Source organism: Antechinus flavipes, chromosome 5 (genome assembly GCF_016432865.1).
Source record: "Antechinus flavipes isolate AdamAnt ecotype Samford, QLD, Australia chromosome 5, AdamAnt_v2, whole genome shotgun sequence".
In the NCBI taxonomy this organism is placed as follows: Eukaryota; Metazoa; Chordata; class Mammalia; order Dasyuromorphia; family Dasyuridae; genus Antechinus; species Antechinus flavipes.
Window position 1 is genome coordinate 11,255,441 of NC_067402.1, and position 12,796 is coordinate 11,268,236.

The 12,796-nt window shown below is 46.3% G+C and overlaps 2 protein-coding genes across 10 annotated transcripts in view; one reads left to right on the plus strand and one right to left on the minus strand.

Moving 5' to 3' along the window:
• Positions 1-2,222: 2,222 nt before the first annotated feature.
• Positions 2,223-7,663, minus strand: LOC127539164 (translation initiation factor IF-2-like). Of its 6 annotated transcripts, none has more exons than XR_007947869.1 (3): positions 6,928-7,663; positions 4,431-5,085; positions 2,223-4,301 (listed from the first exon to the last, which is right to left on the minus strand). XR_007947869.1 is itself a non-coding variant. In XM_051963206.1 (2 exons), the coding sequence occupies exons 1-2, from the start codon at positions 7,661-7,663 to the stop codon at positions 4,685-4,687; spliced, it is 756 nt and encodes a 251-aa protein (XP_051819166.1). In that variant the 3' UTR covers positions 2,223-4,684. The 6 variants fall into 6 exon arrangements, 2 of the variants coding, with proteins under 2 accessions (XP_051819166.1, XP_051819164.1); XR_007947872.1 differs by having other exon boundaries at positions 2,223-3,696; positions 4,221-5,085; XR_007947871.1 differs by having other exon boundaries at positions 2,223-3,699; positions 4,221-5,085.
• Positions 7,664-7,912: 249 nt separating this feature from the next.
• ITGB8 (integrin subunit beta 8) overlaps positions 7,913-12,796 on the plus strand; it is a 106,880-nt gene continuing 101,996 nt past the window's right edge. For all 4 annotated transcript variants that reach the window (XR_007947868.1, XM_051963201.1, XM_051963202.1 and 1 more), the window contains exon 1: positions 7,913-8,046. Coding sequence is in view for 3 of the 4 variants with exons in the window: in XM_051963201.1 (XP_051819161.1) it covers positions 7,914-8,046 (133 nt within the window). In the remaining variant the exon portion in view is untranslated. The remainder of the gene's footprint in view (positions 8,047-12,796) is intronic.

Consider the following 12,796-nt stretch of genomic DNA (forward strand, 5'->3'; position numbering starts at 1 on the left):
CATTCAAGTAGTGGGAGGATGCCAATAAAAACTACATATAATTCCTATATCATATAGGATATAGGGGAGCACTAAAAACTAGGAAGTGGAGATGAATAATTGTCTCTTAAACACTTCATTTGTCATCTTTCTGTCCTAATAGAAGCTAAAAGCCCAACTCTAATCTTGTCAAGTCCAATACTGTCATCTTGGATCTCAAAGGGTGATATTGATGGATATCTTCTTGTATATGTATATAAACAAATCATATCTGTAAAGAGATTGGAATGTCTCCAGTGAATTGTAAGCTGAGGGGGGTGGGGAACACAGGGACTATTGCATTTCTTCCTTTCTTTTTCAACTTCTAGAACCCAGCTGGCACTTCATAAAATCAGAGGTGGAAAACTGGATGAGACTTCATAAGATACTCAGTGCCACCCCCTCATTTAATCGATGAAAATGAAGGTAAAGGTGAAAATAATAAAACTCAGAGAAATTGTGACTTTTCCCAGTAGAAAAAGCTACAAGTTGAGAAGTTGAAATTTTAAATTAATTAAAAAGGTGAAGTTTTTCCCCTGTACTAAGCTCTGTTTGTGGAATTACAGATGCACTTTAGGCAAATCAATTTATTAAATAAATGAGTGTATCAAGTATTATATGTGTCATATGTGATTATGTAAAATACTTTTATATAAACTTTGAAAAGATTACTTGGTCTAAAAAGACATTAGACTTTTTTTTTTAATTTAAGGGACATGAATCTCTATAATCTATATAAAAGGCTTATGATCTTAACATTCTTTATGAACCTCTAGGTTTCTGCAAGTGGGAAAATTTCCTAAATTACCAGTAAAGGAAAGCTAAAGGCTCAGTAGCATTAAAGAGATTTTAAAATTAGGTTTGTGCTAACAAGTCAGCCTTTTTCAATATGTATACATTTATGAATTTCCCATGGTCATCATTTTTTAAAGACATATTGTTAATGGATTTTTTTTCTTATTAAAGAAAAAAAACCCTCATCAATGTGTAGGTCAACAGCTCATGGATGAGGAATGCAAAAAGAAATGCACAAAGGAACTTGGCACAGGCAATCAATAATACCTTAGCCAAAGCATTTCCACAATCCATCACCAACTTTGATGGACTGTCTGTATTGAATGCTCCCCCTGACTCCGGACTCTTTGATTTCCCTCATTTCCTTCCAAGATCATCTCAAATTGTTATCTTCTACATGAGGCTTTTTTCTGATTGTCCCAAAATTTGTCTTTTCTTTGCATAGATTTATATGACCATATGTTCTCTCTTCCTTTCTCTTTGTCTCTGTGCCTTTGTCTCTTTCTCATTCTCTCCCATTCTGTCTCTGTGTCTTTCAGCCTCTCTGTCTCTCTGTCTCTCTCTCTCTCTCTCTCTCTTGCTTAATAAGTGCTTATTGATTTTTGACTGACATCATAAAAGTGAACAGCTGACTACAAGGACAATATTATGTTTATCTTTGTAATCCTAGTGTTTGATAAACAGTAGAAAAGGTTTGCAGAGATCTATGAAAATGATTGAACTGAAAAGTTAAAGAGGCTAGTTAGAGCTATTGGGAGCAATAGTGCAGAAAATGAGCTAGAACAAACAAAGCAAGTTCTGCATAAAAATAACTGATGTTTATATCCTTGTATCAGTTCTCTCATTCTTGGTTGTAGATAAGGGTGATCTACAGGTTTCACCATTTTCATTTTACAGACAAACACCTCTGAGATTGAGAAAGGATTGAAGTGAACTGCCTGTACTCTAAAAGCCAGTAAATACAAAAAGTAGATTTGGACACAAGTCCAAAATACTCTTAACAATACCCAGTTGTTTTTTTTTTTTTTTTTTTCCAAAACAAAAGTTGTACTCAATAAGACTGAGGTTTCCTTCCTCCCACCTTTTTTTTTTCTCAGTTCTTTTTCTGAAAATGAGTATTTTCACACTTTTATCACATTATGAAGAATTTTGTGGAGGGAAAAATAATTCTGATAATGGGGCAGCTGAAGCTCTGTTTTACATGATTGACTTACTACATTATGATCAGGGAAATCCTTCAGAAGTTCAAAAAGTTTTCTGAGGAATTCACTTGCATCTCAACTGCCCTAAATTAAGAAAACCAAACATTATTGAGACTTTGATGGCATGTAATATAGGAAGATGATCAACGTCCAGGAAAGATTTTTCCTTTTGTAATCTTAGTGTTCTAAGGAGATTAGTCACGGAAGTTCCTTGTCTTAGTCTTTAGAATTGAGAAATTCTTTAATGCAAACACACATGAGATATTTACTATGGACAAGGTAACATGTAACATGCCCCAATAGACAGAGGGGTTCATATCCTGCTTTTGTACAATCAGATGGGTACATAACTCTCTCTGCCATTGGGCATGACCCAATCTACCATGACTCTTAATTCGCCTTAAGGGATCCCTCCCCCAGAAAATAAAACAATAGCAGATTCTGCCCTCGAGGATATGTGAGGAAGGAGAAAGCAATTGGGATGCATATAGATTGGAAGAATCCAGATAATGGACTAAGGAGAAAAGTTACAGGCAAAATGAGCTCTAGCAATAGTTGAGGAGCCCTGCTGAGAGATTGAGAAAATAGATGTCACAGAAAAAAGTGACCCTGGAAATGAAGTTCTCAGTGGTGTAGATGAGAAAAGAATTTAGTTTGTGTGGATATGAATGAAGAAGAACACATTGCTTCATTTCAGAATACAGTGGATCAATAGTCTTCTAATATTGAAGAATAACGTGAACTGGATCCATAAACCTCCTTTTATTCCCCTGCAATACTCAGTTACTCTGGAAGAGCAAAGAGAGACACCACAAAGAAACAAGGTTAAAGAAAATTAAATTGTGATTTCAGAGGACTGATGGCCAAAAAATAGATGGTGGCCCATAGGTGTGGAGTAAGGCAAGCCTTTGGGGAGCCAGGTCATTTTGTTCGTTTGTATTTATTTCTTACAAGGAATGTGTATTTGATGAAGAGAGGTAGTTATTGGGAAGTCACATTTGGGTAAAAAAAAGAAAGAAAGAAAGAAAAGGGTATAAATAAAATGCTTTTGAAGAGAAAATGGCTTTGACCTTATCAATTTTACTAAAAGCCATTTTTCGTTGTTAACATTTCCCTAGTGATGATTTTTGAATTTGAATTTACTCATTTGAATTTATATTGTGACTAACGTGCCACTTTGGATTTATATAATCCAACTTGAAAATTGATGCCCCAAAAGACTGCTCTGTTGCACTGAACCGCCCTGCTCCAATCCTGTGTTTGTCTTGATTGCTGAGCCTGCTTGGAGACCCACAGTCCTCCTGGGAATTATGAATTCCAATGCTTTTTCCTAATTGTAGCACTGCAGAGTCTCAAGGGTGGCTGCATTCCTAAGGTCTGCAAACCGATCTCTGGAAAGTGTGCATGCTGCCTTGTAAGACCAGGATGAAGGTTTTCCTCTTTTGGATGGTTGTTAAGTCTGCCCAAGAGCCGGGACAAAGCATCTGTGTCCTTGGGTGAGGTTTAAAATTAGGGCGAGCTTGGAACAGCGTCAAAATTTGAAACGTTACCCAAAGTTTGTTTATTTCAACTCAATCCAGGGATCATTTTTAAATACTTACTGTGTGACAGGCACTTTATTAGTCATTGAAAAATCAGGGGAGAAATGTTAAATAGCTTTTGGCCTCAAGCAATCTGTACTCTGCTATGGGGAAAAAATAAAATAAGATCACACAATTAAGCAAACAAATATAAATCATCTATAAAACTACACTTAAGAACATTTGATAAAAGTGAAGTTCCTGGTGATCATTTTTTTTCTCTTTGTATCCTAAGCGATTAGCATAGTAGCTGGTAGAAAGTTGACAATAAATGGCAATTGATCACTTGGGCAGATGTAAGGGGGGGGGGTATATTGGTTGGAGAGGAGAAAACCTAGAGGCAAGGACACCTATTAGGAGGTTATTGTAACTGATGAGAGACTGAATTAAGGCAGGGGCCCAGTGAGTAAAGAACATGGGATAGATGAGTAGGTAGAGAAAATCTACAGAGAATTTTGGAAACAGAATGGATAGGACCTGATGACTGATTGTTTATGGGGTGTAGATGAGAATAAAGAGCAGGCATCTGACTCTTAGGCTGTGAGCCTGGGAAGAATGGGGGTGCCTTCTACAGAAAAAAAAGGAAGTTAGGAAGAAGGGTTGATTTGGAAGAAAAGCTACACACCTGTTTCACTGTAACCCCTTTGTGACAGTTCATGAGGGACCTGTTGCCAAACATCTTCTGGCTTCTGTTTTCTCACCTACTCTGCGGGCACAAAGCACAACACCTGAACTGGGGGAGTTTTCTGGGCAGGAGGCCACTTACTTTGGTACTTTCCACTCCCTCAGTTAGCAATTAGGCAAGAGAAAACAGAGCCTCCTACTTAGCAATTACCTCCAAATACCAGTATGGAAACTGCTGGTCATAAAGCCAGGGGCTTTAGAGAGCTCCAAGGGTCCTCAGTGATCACCGAGCTGCACCCCTTCATTTTCCAGAAATTTATTCAGTTTTCAGAGGAAACAGAAACCTTAAATGAGCACCAAATTTGAGTGGAGAAGTGAGTGGACCTAAAGTCTCAGCAGCCCTGGGGGTTAGATGCCAGTCCTTCCTTAGGATTTATGGATCCCTGCACAAGGCATGGGATCTCTTTAGCCTGAAGTTTTACCATCTGAAAAAAAAATAAACAAAGGGGTTTAATTAGATGCTCTCTAGAGTCTCTTAATGTTCCAGCTTCTATGACCCTACTGAAAGTAGCTTCAAAACTCAAGCTCAAGTGTTACTTCCCAGGGACCTATTAGATACACTTACCTGTTAGGTCCCCTCACCCTCTATTTACTTTGAACTCTGATTTTTAAGAAGACTTTAGGAAGAAGACTGGCAGTACTTGAGAGGGCCGCCCAGGGGAGAATGTGGAGAAGAGTGAAGAGGATGAGAAGCCATTCGTCAGTTGGGGTCCTTATTATTGAAGGAAGCTTCCAAAACAATTAGATCCAAGATTCTTGAGGGGGCTGGGGAAGATTTGTGTTTCTTTTCTTCTGAACTGTCATATCTGCATTGATATTATAGGAAGGAAGGAAGGAAGGAAGGAAGGAAGGAAGGAAGGAAGGAAGGAAGGAAGGAAGGAAGAAGGAAGGAAGGAAGGAAAGGAGGGAGGAAGGAGGAAGGGAGGGAGGAAGGAAGGAAAGGAGGGAGGAAGGGAGGGAGGAAGGGAGGAGGGAGGAAGGAAGGAAAGAAGGGAGGGAGGGAGGAAGGAGGGAGGGAGGAGGGAGGAAGGAAGGAAGGAAGGAAGGAAGGAAGGAAGGAAGGAAGGAAGGAAGGAAGGGAGGGAGGGAGGGAGGAAGGAAGGAAGGAAGGAAGGAAGGAAGGAAGGAAGGAAGGAAGGAAGGAAGGAAGGAAGGAAATGCAAGGTTGCCACGGCAAGCTTCCAATTCTCCTTCGTTTCCACTTCACCAGATTGCTCAGTTAAGGAAACTAATAGCTTTTCTCCTTGACCTGCTCCAAGGGGTCCCCTAAAAGCTTTTGATGGAGATTGTCAATTAAGAGGCAGGGGGACCTGCTACAAGATCAAGGCTGTATAATGACTAATATCCTTAAAAGAAGAAAAAAAAACTGGTAGGAAATGAGGGTGGGGAAGGGGGGCTCCCAACGTGGCCATAGTTGGAGGGTGCTAGTGAAAGGACTTGGGAACAGGCTGCATTCACAGAACTTCCCCATTTCTCTCCGCACTCTACTGAAAAGGTCAGGAGCTTCTCTCTCGGTCTCAGTCTCCCTCTGGGTCTGTGCTTGTCTCTCCGTAGGTGTCCCTCTGTCTCTCTGAGGTCTCTTTCCCCTCCCCTGACGGCCAGGGCAGGGGTTTCTAACCTCTGTGTTCCCTCGGTCCCTGTGATCTCGGGCTACACTGAAGTGAGGCGAAGGCTGAACCACACTTTAAAGAGGGGCGAGGAGCGCGAGCACTGGCTGGCCCGGCGGAGTGGAGGGCCTGAGGCCGGCAGGGGGGAGGGGCTGGCTGCCGGGGAAGAGCGGGGCAGAGGCCACTGCCGGCCTCCCTGCTGGGACCCGCAGAGTTGGGGGGCAGGGGCGCTTGGTGTGACTCCAGGAGGCAGGAGGACGTTGACAGCGATCGGGATCCCCCCTGATTGGGGGAGCGGCTCTTGGTCAGTGAGTAGATCGGGAGCAGCGGGCGGCGGGAGGGACGGGCGAGGCGGGGAGGCGGGCTACGCGGACTGCAGCCCCTCAGGCAGGAGGCACCGGGAAGCCGGCGGGGATCGGAGGGGGGACGTGATGCTGCAGTGGCTGTGTGGACATAGTCCAGCCACTGTGAGACCCTGGGGAAAGGGGGCGGGGGGAGGAAGGGAGAGAAAACTCTTACACACACACACACACACACACACACACACACACACACACAGGGCTGAGCAAAACAAAGAAAGAGTATGGGCCGGTGACTTCATGCTTCACCAATGTCCCGCCCACGCGCCCGCGGCCGCCGCTGCTCCAGCCCAGATCTCCGGGGTCGCGGTGGAACCCGCGCCCGTCTCTTAGCAACTGCCAAGCCGCCGGAGTTGACCGGTCCCAGGCCGCCCGGGGGCCCCGACGGGACTATCTAGGCCCAGTCACGAGCCCCTCCTGCGCAACAGCCCCCGCCCCCAGGTCCCCAGCTGCTGGGAGCTGCCCCCCTCCCCAGCTGCGCTCTAGGCCCCCCGGCACTGGGGGCTAGTGCGCCTGGACAGCGGCAAGCGCCTCTCCATTCTCTCTCGCTCTCGGCCCGAAGGAAGGAGGAGGAAGAAGGGGGGGGGGGAGGAGGGGAGCCCAGCCTCCTCTTACCTCTCCCCTCGGGACGTACCCGGGGCCCCTCTAGCCCCACCACACCCCCCGCGCCCGCCCCCTTCACCTAGTCTCCAAAGCAGCCTCCGCTGCCCGCCTGCCTGGACAGTCGCCGTCGGTGCCGCTCGGGCGCCTAGACAGGAGCCGGTCTGCGCGCCGCTTCTGCTAGCCTGGAAGCGACAGCGGTTCCGTGCCAGCCCTGAGCAGCACCCGCCCGAACCGGGGCTCCTCTTTGGGGCGGTCCGTTCCTTGCCTCCACCAGGGTCCCCGAGGCCGAGGTGAGCTAGGAACCGAGAAGCCCCACGCAGCAGGAGCGCAAGTTTGGCGGGATTGCCCACCTGTGGCTCGCAGCCTCTCCCTTTCCCAGCCTGGGACGGTCCGTTCCCTGCGCTTGGCTGAGATCTCGCCCCCGCCTCCGCCTTCCCCCCCCCATCTGCCAGGCGCCTCTCCCCTCGGCCCCCGCCTCTCCCCCTGGGCGCTTTGTTTGGGGCCAACTCCCGGCGGAGCTGATTTATGCGGCTGCAGCTCCGTCGGGGGCGGCCGCGGGCAGAGGCTTGGAACAAAAGCCCTTTGTCCCGGGCCGGCCGAGCGGGGGCTGGGGCGCGGGCAGCCGAGCCGGCCCCCGCGCGCTGGCTCCGGGGCTCGCTCTGAATGAAGCGGGACCGCCCGCCGCTGCCCTCCTCCGCCGCTGCCACAGCCGCCGCCGCGGGGCCCCAGCCGGGCTGAGCCCGCCGCCCCTCTCCGCCCCCGCCGGCCCCCGCCTCTGCCTCGCCTTCGCGCTCCGGCCAAGCTCTCGAGCCCATTGTGCGAAGCGCCCGGATTCCTGCGGTCGTCCTGACATGCTGTGCCCCGCTCGGGCCCTGGCCCCGCTCCTGCTCCCTGCCAAGAGGGCGCCGCGAGGCACCGACCCCTGCCGTAGCCGGGAAGCAACGTGGGACTGAAACTTGGCCCCGAAGGACTTCCCCGCCGGGTTGTCCCGGCCCGAGGCGGGAGACGAGCCCCGAAGCTTGAAGGCAGCGGCCGGGAGGGGCCGCCCGCCGGGCGCTGCTAGCGATGTGGGGCTCGGCCTTGGCGCTCTGGACCGCCGTCGGCATGATGTGCCTGCAGAAGGGCCGCCCAGCTCCGGGGCCCGTGCTGGGAGCCGCCTGCCTTATCTCCGTGGCTTTCGGACTGGGACACAGCAGTGGTAAGTGGCCTGCCTTTGTGGGCAGAGGGGCAGAGCCTGGGCACGGGGGGGCACGTTCCCTGCCAGTCAGCTGGCACTGTCGCCAGGTAAAGAGAAGGAGGGACTGCCTCGTTCGGGGGCGAGCTGAGGCACCACGACTCACTCGGGACGGGCTTCCGAGTGGCTGGCTGCGGAGCTGGCCCCTGGCTTGCGTGACTGACGGCGTCGTCCCCCCTCCCCTTCCCTAGCCCCGGAGGTCCCCTAAACAGGTGCCTCCAGCTGGGCCAGGTGTAGCGCGTTTCCTTCTCTCGGGGCTGGGGATTAGGAAGGGCACAAAGAGAAAGCCCAGAATCGGAGAGCCCGGAATCCAGCTTTGTTTGCTCAGGAGACAAAGCGACTAAAACGAAGGGAGCCGGTCCGGTGGCTCCTTGAGAAGGATCCATTAGCTTCCTGACCCCAGTCCTCACTTACTGACCCCGGGGCTAAGGACTCGGCGGTGGAGGCCGGGAGGCAGGTGTCCTTGGTCCTAGGTCCAAGGGGAGGGGATCTGAGCAGCCCAGGCTTTTCGTTTTACAGGTGAGGAAATTGAGGAGGGGAAATGCCTTAAAGCGTAAGTGGGAAAGTCGGAGTGAACCCACGAGCTTTGCCTCCAAATCCAGCATTCTCTCCACTTCACTGCTCTGACTTTTAACTGAGAACTGTCACTTAAACATTAGAACTACCCTAAGAAACACATGACTGCCAAGCCTTGAAGCTGGGAAGAAGGGAACAGCCCTGGCTCCAACTCGGAAGGCAGGGGTTTCAGTCATTCCTCTGGCAAGTGACTTGGAACTCTCTGGGCTTCAGTTTGCTCACCTGGAAGAGAAATGGGTGGAAATGATTTCCAAAGTCCGACCCACAATTAGAACCACGATCTCTAATCGGTCCCTCGAAGCTCTGCCACTCTAATTGACACAGTAGCACCAAATGATCTTTATTCTCATGAACTAGGGCACACATTACTATCTGGTCTCTTTCTCCAAGGACTCACTCCAACCTCCCTTAATCCCATAAACTAGGGAACACACATATTAATACTATCCTATTTTACAGAGGAAGAAACTGAGGTTCAGTTAAGTGAATAGGAAAGACTCCCCTTTCATTCACCCTGTTTCCTGTCTTAAATCCTAATATCAGGACCCGAAGGCTCTCTTGGCTCCTTCCTTTATCAACATTTCAATTATGGTTTAAAAACAATCAAGTTGGGCTCATTTATAATCATAACTTTGTCAAGGTCTACTTTTTAAATTTTGATGTTAACCTTTACTTAACAGTCCCAGGAGCACCTTCCATTGACCTCCTAAGAGCTAGGGATGCTTAGTTAATGGTAGTTATTTTGTAGAATAAAATCAACTCCTACACTTGGACTCTGCCAAGTTTCTGCATGAAGCTAATTAAAATGACCAAGTCTTAACCCTATAAAATTAGATTTATAATGGAATCACCATTAGTCTTCTTTAGGGAGTTTAGCTTCCCTAAATAGTTTCAGATATAATTGAGGAATATTTTATTCCCTGAGATTTCCTCCTCCATTCAGCATCATATAAAAAATGGCCATTAAAATGGCTTTTCCTTGTGGTTACGTTTTGGGGGCTACTTCTGTGATCTTAAAATAACATCCATAGAGTGAGGAAAAGTACAGCATTCAGCATAATTGATTACCAAACCAGTGAAAGAAAATAGGATGTATTTCCACATAGTACATTTCAGTGCCATCTCAAGAGACACTAACAAGGTGACTTTTCCACTTAAAAAACATGCTAACCTTTGAATAGTGCCCATAAGGTCAAGGTTACTTAGGCTAAAGGGGAAGAGAGGGTTAATTGTTTGGTTGAAGGAAATGTAGTAGTGCTCTCCATCACTTTTCACTCTAGGTGTTTTGCAAACTTTAGGGATCATTTTGGCAGCCCTTTGAGATATTGGATGCTGTCACTGAGATCCCTTGCACCTGTAGTTTGAGCAAGTTCCTGAAACATAAGAAGTACTTGTTGATGACTTGATTTTATGTTCACAGGTTTCTATTCTTAACTCTTAAGTGTGTGCAAAAGTTTTCTGATTTGCAGATCTATGTTTTAGGGTTAGGGCTTGAGAGGGGACCTAGCGTGTGTTTGTGTTTGTGTTGTGTGTGTGTGTGTGTGTGTGTGTGTGTATGTGTGTGTGTGTGGAGTTTTTGGTAAGGAATTCTGTCTCCCAATAAAACTGGGCACCTTTTCTATATCCAATGATCTTACAGTCATCTGGGGCACTAGCAGAATACAAGATAGAGCTAAAGCTTCTTATCCCTCTTCAAACCCACCCATCCATCCTTGGAGCTAAGATTTTTGCCTCGGATTTTATAGAACAACTTTGAGGTCATTTGCTATATAATCCCTCTTCTCCCCTTTTGCTTGAACCCTTCTACCCTATCACTCAGATGCTTTTTGCCTCTTTTTCCTCCTTCCCCTCTATCTTATATGCCTTATTCCTTTCTAGGCTAACCCCACTACAGGTCCAAGCAATCTCATTCAACCTATCTCCATAAATAGATTGCCTCCTCTGGCATCTCTCCTCTGTTACTTATTTTCAATCTCTCCCTCACTGCTGGCTCATTTCCTAGCTGTCTAAAATCATTTTCATGTTTCCTCCATCCTGTCCAAACCTTCACTTAATCCTTCCATCCCTACTATCACTCTACATCTCTTCTTCACTTTGTACTAAAATCCTCAAAAACTCCATCTAAAATAGATACCCCTTTTCTTTCCTCTCATTCTCTTTTTAACCCCTTACAATGTAGATCTCCAGTCTACAGAAATTGCTCCTTCCAAAGGGATCTGTTACTTGCCAAATCCAATGGCTATTTCTCAGTCCTCATTCTGTTTAACCTCTCTGCCTCCTGATACTGTTGATTACTCTCTCCTCCATGATACTGTTTTCTCAAGGTTTTCCAAAAACCACTCTATCCTAGTTTCCCTCCTATGGGGGACATGCTGGACTCTGACTGTAGTCCCTAGAGTAGTTTATGAAAATTACTTACAGAAACCTTTCCCCAAATCACTAAGATAAGTATATTTAGACTTGCTGAGCCCACAGAAGGAACACTTGCTCCATAAGCTGTTCCTTGAACCCAAGCAACCAAGTTGCTGTTTTGACCCACTCTGTTTTAACAGATCCTGTGGCTAGGCTACTGTCTGAAAAAAAAAATCTGTTTTTAGCAGCTTTCGTATCCCTAACATGGTTTAGAGCCAGAATTTGGATATAAAAGCTTTCTTTCTCCCAACCCTAATAGCCAATTAGTTGCCTATGCTATTTGGTATACGGCTTTGGTGAAACAAAAGAGAAACTTAAAAGAGAATCCCGTGGGAGTGTTCTCACTCTGACTGGGAACCAAATGCTCTCCAGCAACACTCCTACTTACCTGATTACTCCTGCTCTATCTCCATTGCTGGATCCTCCTCCAGATCACACCTGCTAAATGTAGGTATCCCATGGGGGACCCTGTTCTTTTCTCCCATGGTATTACTTCACTGAGTGATTTTGTCAGTCTTCATGGATTTAATCACCATAGCCATGCTGATGATTCTCAGATCTACCTATCCTGCCCCTAGATCTCTGCTTTCTTGTTCCTTTCAATGTCCCAAACTGGATGTCTAATAGACATATCAAACTTAAAATGCCCAATATTCTCCCCCATGAAAAAATCCCTTCCCCCCTCCTACTTTCTCTAGCATTATGTCTTGCCAGTCTTTCAGACTCATATTCTAGGAGTCATTCTGGACCCTTCCTATGTCTCACTCCCCATGTCCAAGCTATTGCCAAGGTCTGCCAATTTCCCCTTTGCAGCTTCTCTCACATGTGCCCCTTTTCTTCTCTGATACCTGATGATGTCCCTCCTTATCCCAAGCCTTGATTACTACCATAATTGCTCACAGTTCTGCCTGCCTCAGGTTCTTCCTGCTCTACTCTATCATCCATTCAGCCAACAAAGGGAAATGCTACTCAGAAAACTCTAGGGGTTTCCTATCACCTCCAGAATAAAGTCTTCTGTTTGGTATTCAAAGCCCTTCATAACCTAGCCTCTGTTCCAGCCTTCTCACTTCACCCCACAATATGTCCTCTTCCATCTAGTTACACCAGCCTCCTGGCTGTTCCATGAACAAGATACTCCACCTCTCAGCTCTGGGCAGTTTCTCTGATGACATCCCATGTCTGTACTGCCTTCCTTTCTCATTTCTTTCTATTGGCTTTCTTTAAGTTGGAACTAAAATCCCTTCTTCTACAGGTTTCCCCAATGCGCTCCATTTTAGTGCCTTTGTTCTCTTAATTATTTCCTTTTTAACTTATATTTAGCTTCTTTGATACACACACATACACACATGTATATATTTATATCAGTAGGCAGTTACTCAATTGTTTATTGACTGATGAATCTGGACTTCCTTGCTCTGAGGCAGTTCACTGTGTTATGTTGATGCATCATATAGAAAGAAATTCTTAAAATGAACATAGGTATCTTTAGAATTTCAAAATCAAAGTACAACGAAATACTTAGACTGTGGACTTACAAGTCCTAAGGTATATATTTAATAATCAGTAAATATTAAATACCTACTATGTGCCAAGTACCTAATTTAATTTCAAAGAGAATTTTAGTTGTAAGCTCTCTCAACTAAGGCAGATAACACCTTTTCCATTCAATATAACTAACTTTTATTAACTCCTATCATAGGCTGAACTTTGCTAAGAGACAGGGAAT

Bases quoted from the DNA above. Each gene is read 5' to 3' on its own strand.
- LOC127539164 (XM_051963204.1), bottom strand. From the start codon at position 7,663: ATGGGCTCGAGAGCTTGGCCGGAGCGCGAAGGCGAGGCAGAGGCGGGG. The intron at 5,086-6,927 runs GTGAAGGGGGCG...ATATCAATGCAG, and splicing joins GAGGCTGCTTTGGAGACTAG to ATATGACAGTTCAGAAGAAA.